This window comes from Ruditapes philippinarum, unplaced genomic scaffold, assembly GCF_026571515.1.
Source record: "Ruditapes philippinarum isolate M1 unplaced genomic scaffold, ASM2657151v2 ctg2513_1_1_1_1, whole genome shotgun sequence".
Classification (NCBI taxonomy): Eukaryota; Metazoa; Mollusca; class Bivalvia; order Venerida; family Veneridae; genus Ruditapes; species Ruditapes philippinarum.
In genome coordinates, this window is record NW_026866048.1 from 104,875 (window position 1) to 113,374 (window position 8,500).

General features: G+C 29.6%; 1 protein-coding gene across 1 annotated transcript in view; it reads left to right on the forward strand.

Moving 5' to 3' along the window:
- Positions 1-7,990, forward strand: part of LOC132731116 (transient receptor potential cation channel subfamily A member 1 homolog) — a gene marked incomplete at its 3' end in the record, with an annotated part of 33,577 nt that extends 25,587 nt beyond the window's left edge. Inside the window, exons 8-12 of the mRNA XM_060717241.1 lie at positions 553-597; positions 1,452-1,514; positions 6,346-6,404; positions 6,847-7,022; positions 7,828-7,990. Coding sequence (XP_060573224.1) covers positions 553-597; positions 1,452-1,514; positions 6,346-6,404; positions 6,847-7,022; positions 7,828-7,990 — 506 coding nt within the window. The remainder of the gene's footprint in view (positions 1-552; positions 598-1,451; positions 1,515-6,345; positions 6,405-6,846; positions 7,023-7,827) is intronic.
- Positions 7,991-8,500: the final 510 nt, after the last annotated feature.

The following is an 8,500-nucleotide window of genomic DNA, read 5'->3' on the forward strand; positions in this document are numbered from 1 at the left end:
CCCATTAGAGGCGATAATTATCGCGTTTTACTAGCAAAATTTTGTAGATGAAATAGGTCACCGTGAAAGAAGTTTAATCGTTTTCCTTTATTATTGATACGATCACGGATTCCGTGCGTTTCGGATGACAGGTCGCAATATTGTCCTATACCATCACGCGATACTAGCAAAAAGCCGGATGAAAGAATTCTTTGGTATAATAAAAGAAGGTATATCGCGTCGACGGAAAAGCGAATTGTCTGTTTCCAGAGCAAAAATGCTACAATTTGAACATTTTCAAGTGTCATTTCGATTTCTTTCAAAAAACGATTATAATATTTTCAAAAAAGGCCTGAAATATTAGTAAGACGGTAGATTTTCCTGTTATCTTCTGGAGACTTGCTGCTTTTCACCAATTAATATATCTAGAACATGGCAACCGTGAACGTACTTATTTTAAAATTAATTTAAATGGTTGCGTTTAATGATCATGTTCAACCTTGTTCAATCATGTTCAGCAGTGAAAACAAAATCACGTTGGATGTTTGAAATGTTGTGTATTTATACTTTCAGGATGCCAGTATTGCGACGGATCAAGATTTTACGAAGAATCAAAATGTACGTTCTTATATGGATTCTCTCAACTTTTGATGTTCTAATAAATACTATTATTTCTTTAAGTAATCAATTAAAGTCAAATTAAAGTTTTAGTTTTTTTATCACATGCAGTTACTAGATTTTATTTAATCAGATTTTAAACTATAACAATTTCTAGCAACAATCGGTAATATTAATTGTCCGAACAAGAATATTTCAAATGAGAGCGCTTTGTAAACCTGATTAGGACAAAGATGATTTTTGATTTACACCCTTTAATTAATTCCGAACAAAAGCTTACGTAAGTTATGAACTTTCCCCAGCAAATTTCTTGTACAAAGGCTTAGTAAAATTTTTCCACATTGCTTAACAATATCCCGCCATAACTAAAATGAAAAAGTATTTTGCCGGCAGCTCCTAGCAACCCCAAATAAATATTACTATGTATAATTCATGGGCAAACTGTAACCAGTATTGCTGCAATGCGGTAGCTTTGATGAAGAAGATGACCACCGAAGCTTTAAACGTGCATATCTGTCTGACAACATATCTACAGCAGTAGATTTACATGAGACTAATTAAAGATATTCATTGATAGTGTTTAAAGAAAGTTTAAAAAACGTTCGATATAGCTAAACTAGAGAAAGCAATACATTTAACCGAAATCTCCTTGTCAACATGCAGACTTAATAAAACTCATTGAGAATGTTCGTTGAATATGTTATCTCCTACAAAATGCTAATTTTTAAACATAACGTAATGTAATAATTAAAAATTGTTTAATTATAAATAAAAAAGATTCTATTTTAATAGTAAATGACATTATTTGAATAAAACATCATCAATATAATTAAATATTATTTCAATTTATGTAGGTTGTGAGGATTGTCGTACATTTATTTTTCCCTGTCAGACAGCAGAATCACAGGAACGTAAAGGTACGTTTATGCCTTTACTTAACTTTTAATACTTTGTGACAATTGACTCAAATACTTATGCCTGATTTCATTTTTGTTTTTAAGAATATAATATAACTGAATATACTTTTGAAAATGATGCTTCATGTTGAATAACAATATGGGTATTATGCGTATTGCTGAGCATTATCATGTATATTCAATCAGATTGTAATTTATTGATGATTTATTGATTGTATCTCTGCCATGCCTAATTTTGGAGTTATTGCCATTTTTGGGGGGTTTACACTTTTAACATTTTCCGGAACATAACTTTGAAACTGAAAAATATATCAACAAGAAACTTATAGATAGATCTAGAGTACAAGTACAGTGCGGAAGAAAATAATAAAATATAATACAGCTTAAAACACACAGTAAACACGATTTCATACGTTATATGTTTACTCTGTATAAAACAAACAATTATCTGAACATAGTTATTTTAAATAATTAGTGTTTTATGCTTCTTTACAAAACTGAGAAAATAAACATGAACTCTGAAGATAAGTAAAGAATTTATGAAACAGAATTTCCCGAATGTTTTATATATTTAAGGTAAAATTCCATGGCAAAGGCAAAAACAAAAACAAAAAAGAAAAACATTTATGTTGACGTTTTTTAATTGTTGAAAATGGGCAGTTTCCATGGTAATAAACACATACATATACCAACTGTGAAAATGCTAGCGCTTTCTTTAGAAACCTAAAGTTAATCAAGTTAATCCTAATGCATTGTTATATATTAACAAAAACAAAATGAAATATAAATATTTTTTTATGTTACACGGTGAAAAGTAGGTGCATCCGATTTTGAAATCCATTCACATTTAGAATGAGACAACCTGATAATACATCTATGTTTTACTGCTGAAGCAAAGGCATTTGATTTAGGCATGTTATATATTTAACAGGACAATTGTAACAAATTTGTATCTTTGTTTTCAAGATTCTCTATCCCTAAACCTGAATCCCTTAATGTTATGAAAAAGAAACACTTGTTGCGATTTCATAATATCTTTAAAACCAAGTCATTGAAATAATGTTGGATAGCAAGCCATGTAGAAAAAGTAGATACTTCAGCTAAAGAATCTTAAAAATTCAACCATTAGAGTTGCAGTTACCAAATTTTTGATTCTGCCGGCTGTTTTTGTGACCCAGATATTTTGGGCAGAATTATTGTATTTTGTTTCTAATAAAGATACGTGTATACACTTCTTTGCATAATCCCTATATTTCACAAGGGATTTTGACCAAACATTCACAGAAGGTTTGTCACGAAAAGACTTGGTGCATTTTGACAAAGCTTTGCAATCCAAACATTTCGACAAAACTATGACCCCTTAAATATATAGGAAAATATGTTTTTGCTTTCAAATGCATTTCTGAAATAACCGAATAAAAGATATAAATCATATCGCAAAATGTGCTCAACTCCTACTACATTCCAAAGCGTTTTTCTCAAAACTTTCCCTAAGCTTTGTCATAAGATGCGCTTTTTCCCTGTATTCAAACATGTTTTGGTGGAATAAGTGCCCTTTGATTTTTCTATTTATTTCATTTAAAGATACAGAAAAGCACTATAGTTCTGAACTCCTACTATATTTCTCGAGCACTTTTTACTAAACTTTTACAAAAGCATCATCATCATCAACAGTTTTGCGCATATTTGTGGCAGAATTATGGCCTTTTTTTCTTTTATATACATACATAATAAATAGAGAAACACTTCCCTGTGTAACTTTTCTTTGATTTTAGAAACTTCTATACGCATGCTTTTATTTTTTGAGATGAATTCACCTGTATTGAGAACAAAACGGTAGTTACGTACGCACAGAACATGTTCCGCGTCATTGTATTTAATCGAGCAGATATTTATGCATTAAAACAAGCGGACCGAGACCGCTCTTCCACAACAAACTTGTGCAGCAAATTATCGTTTTAAGAGGTAATATATGTGCGTTGGGGTTTAAAATCCACATCGATATATCCGAAATATCGATACATGCGATATCGATATATGCGAGGATGCTTCCGTTAGGTTATAATGGAAGTTGGCAGGGACCAAGACAAACGTATCGATATAACCGATATATCATTACAAGCGATATCGATACAGTTGGAGTTTACTGTATAACAAAAACAAAATGAAATATAAATATTTTTTTATGTTACACGGTGAAAAGTAGGTGCATCCGATTTTGAAATCCATTTCACATTTAGAATGAGACAACCTGATAATACATCTATGTTTACTGCTGAAGCAAAGGCATTTGATTTAGGCATGTTATATATTTAACAGGACAATTGTAACAAATTTGTATCTTTGTTTTCAGATTCTCTATCCCTAAACCTGAAATCCCTTAATGTTATGAAAAAGAAACACTTGTTGCGATTTCATAATATCTTTAAAACCAAGTCATTGAAATAATGTTGGATAGCAAGCCATGTAGAAAAAGTAGATACTTCAGCTAAAGAATCTTAAAAATTCAACCATTAGAGTTGCAGTTACCAAATTTTGATTCTGCCGGTGTTTTGTGACCCAGATATTTTGGGCAGAATTATTATATTTTGTTTCTAATAAAGATACGTGTATACACTTCTTTGCATAATCCCTATATTTCACAAGGGATTTTGACCAAACATTCACAGAAGGTTTGTCACGAAAAGACTTGGTGCATTTTGACAAAGCTTTGCAATCCAAACATTTCGACAAAACTATGACCCCTTAAATATATAGGAAAATATGTTTTTGCTTTCAAATGCATTTCTGAAATAACCGAATAAAAGATATAAATCATATCGCAAAATGTGCTCGACTCCTACTACATTCCAAAGCGTTTTTCTCAAAACTTTCCCTAAGCTTTGTCATAAGATGCGCTTTTTCCCTGTATTCAAACATTTTTTGGTGGAATAAGTGCCCTTTGATTTTTCTATTTATTTCATTTAAAGATACAGAAAAGCACTATAGTTCTGAACTCCTACTATATTTCTCGAGCACTTTTTACTAAACTTTTACAAAAGCATCATCATCATCAACAGTTTTGCGCACATTTGTGGCAGAATTATGGCCTTTTTTTCTTTTATATACATACATAATAAATAGAGAAACACTTCCCTGTGTAACTTTTCTTTGATTTTAGAAACTTCTATAGCTATAATATTAGATTAAAATATAAAACATTTATAGTACAACTTTATTTTGTGTGCGCATTATATAATTATTTGGAAACAAAGTGATCCCTCGGAAGCAATAATCACAACAAAATTACATGAAAATTGCAGACTCGGTTTTATTGAGTCATGAGGGATAGTGATTAAGTGCAACATCCCCCACGCCCCAGAACATATAAAAACACTGAAGTTAAGTTTTATACCTTACCTAAGAAAATTTTGTAGTCTGGAGGCTGAATATACAACCCTTTCCTGTTTCCAAATTGAAGAATAAGACGATAGTCATTTTAAGCCTGTACAATTCAAAGACAAAACATTGAAAGTATGTATGTTGTAATATAGGATGAAACAACACTTTAAGTGAAAGAGTATATATTTTTACAATTATTCTTTGAAAGCAATTTCCAAACTTCCAAGAATATGTTATGTTTGTACTGCATTGTTAAATCGCATTATAAGAAATCATCAAAATCTATACATTTATTTCTTTTTGAAAATTTGTCTTGGACTGTATCGAAAAAATATTTCTAATTACCTCCCTTATCTACATGAAATGTAAATTCGATAATATATTTTCAAATAATGCTTTTTTGAACTTACAATTTTGATACATCACCATTTGAGTGTACGATTTATGATATAAAACCATTAAAATTGAGTTACATTAACTTTAAATTATTTGCAATCATATTGACTAAATAGAAACCATATAAACGACAATAAAACTTCCAAAGAATTCTCTCACTTATGAGTACTAAAGAGAAAACAATTTAAGGCGTATTTCACCGTTACAGAATACATACACAGTCAACCTGCAAACATTCGTTTAAGTATTGAATTTAAATTTGTACTCTATTTTTGGACCATGTCTATGAAAATAGTTTTAAAATAAATCTGGCTAACCGTAGTTTTATAACAGTTATTTCTTACATTTAACAAGCACAATTTCTTGGAAATAAAATAAACATGCGTGTTCGTTATTTTCATTTTAAGCAAAGAGAATTGGAATCCTAAAAACATGAATTTGTTTAAACAAAATTATCACAAAATAAGCTGCAGACCTATATCAAAACGAATTTACCCTTTGGCGATTCTCGAAAGAGTCATTTAAAGTAAATCATAAAACGGGGTTTTTCTCAACATGTTCCTTGAAAGTTTTTTTAATTAAATGACATATTACTCGATTGTGATTAATTTGAAAAATATTCATTTACTCTACTATAATTTAAATAAATACTGGACCACGTGTTTTCTTCCTAAAAAAACAATGGCGAAAACGATGAAAATAAAAAAAATACGAAAAGAAAGAACTTGCTTTCATTTTCCTATAGTAGCAAAAAAAAGATGAAAAAGAACAGTTGGAAATGGAAAGTTATCATACATTAAGGAAGCATTATACAAACTATGCCTTGCAGATAAATAAATAAATTAAGTAGTTAGTATTAAAGTATTGTTCAGAGTTTTGTTTATGTAAGTACCTCGGTAGATTATAAACGTTATTCATGATATTTTATGTTCATTTAAAACTTTAAAACAAAGGTTTCCTACCATATGTCATCTTTAACTGAAATATTTTTAGATTTTTCTTCAGAATAATATCCATACAATAGTCTAGATGAAAAGTATTTACATATTTTCAGGAGGTCCGTACTCAAATGATAGAAACCACATTAAGGAAAACCACCCACTGATGATAATGGTAAGCTAATGATTTGAACAGAAATGTTTTTTACTTATATTTTATTTCTAATAATTTACTTTCCTTTTAATTACTAACCATAACATTTTGTAATTTAAACGTAAATTTCAAATAAACCAATTGAATTTATTCTGTCAATAACAAGTGTGCAACGTGACTAAGATTATTTTACAGTTACAAGGGTAGTAGTACTTTTGAAATAAAATAAATATGTGATACATTTTGTAGAAACAGTGATGGTCAATCAACGTCTGATTTTTCGACTGGAATTGTTCATAAGTTTTGTAAGAACTGGCAATCTAGCTCAGTTTTGTTGCATATTTCAGATCATTACAATAGTTGTTTTGGGTAATAAAAATATTACATATAGAGTTATTTGAGTTAATGATATAATATTTATCTGTTTTTTTAATGAATTGTGCAAAAATAATTTTTGTATCAGGTAAAATCCAAACGAAATGAACTGTTAGATCACCCTTTAGTGTCTGCTCTACTGAAAAAGAAATGGTCAAGCATTGGTCTTATATTCAGTATTGTGAACTGTCTAGTTTATGCCGTCTTTCTGGCACTGTTGACAGGGTTTACACTCTCATTACCAGCACCTTACCAGCTCAAAAAGTAAGTTTTTGAATAATATGACTTGATGTATACACATAAACATAATGCATTTTACATAAAATGGTTATAACCCAATGATTCAGTTCAAATTATAAGTCGGTAAATAAATAGATTTTCTTCGTGGATTGTATATACATTTTACAATACCTATAAATTTGGCGTATTTGTATACATCTTATGTTTTCCGTTTTAAAGAATGCATATGTATTGTAAAAAAAAGCAAAACTAATATATCATCCAAACGTTTCTACCATAACTAAATATAAGTTCTGACGTTATTTACTCGTAGTGTGGCGTCCCTTGTATTTATAAACGTTGACATCGTTTCCATATTAATATCATAATCCCCCTGTTGATAATATGAAACCGTGAAAGGGATGTCAATAAATTTCATACATTAATCATTGGTTTTTATTATCATTTTTAATGTTTTTAAATTTATATAATGGGAAAACCAAGTCACACAATGGTTTAGAATACAATTCTTAAATATTTAAGGCGTGTTACGCCTTTGACAGGCATGCATTGCATTTAATATAAATACATGTACATGTCACAGCATGAAATTTCTTTTTGTGTTCATTGTATCAAACATTGAACAGAAATTCTTGAGATATAGAAACTCAATATAATTTATTCACATACAAAGACATTTTATGCTTTGCTGTGTATTATCCTTTAATGATGATATACAACTATTGACAAAGGCATTTGTCCTTCATTTTTGTTTTTTGGATGATATGATATTTGAATATTATTTCTTTTTACTTTTTCAATTTCTTACGCAACACACTATTTGTTTCAGTATTTTGCCATCCAACATTTCTGAATGTGAAAATATCAGTTCTTTGCCGTCCAATATTTCTGAATGTCAAAAGGTTACAGACGAGGCTGAACCAATTTCTGGATTTGCGTCTTTTGTCATATTTGGAATTATCCTCCTGGCTTCAATAGAACTAATTATTGAGGTTTGTTTAGTTCTATTAAATTAATACCAATTATATTTTATTTAAAACAATTTATTGTAGATATAGATACACTTCGTCCAACTCGTTCACCTTAAAAGATCATTTTAAAGGAAATCATTTATATAAGACTCTCAACAAACGTAGGCATTTAATATTTAATTTAGAGAAACACATGTTACTTCAATAATGTTGAACAAATATTACAAACACAAAGAAATAAAATTATCACATAAGCCCCCAAAAAGATATGAAAACTCGGGAGCTTAGTACTCGTACAATGTTATATATATAGTAAAACCAAAATAGAAATGTTAAATAGCATCTTCGGACGAAAACAATTTGAATGGAAAACTTCTTTTTGACATCTGTACAAAACATGAAGTTACTAAAGACAAATACAAATAAAAAATAAAAACAAGTCATTCGTGCAGAGACAGGAATAAAAATGTAACAGTTATATGGTGTTAATGAAACTGAAATATAATAATGCAACCCTTTAAATAACGTAAA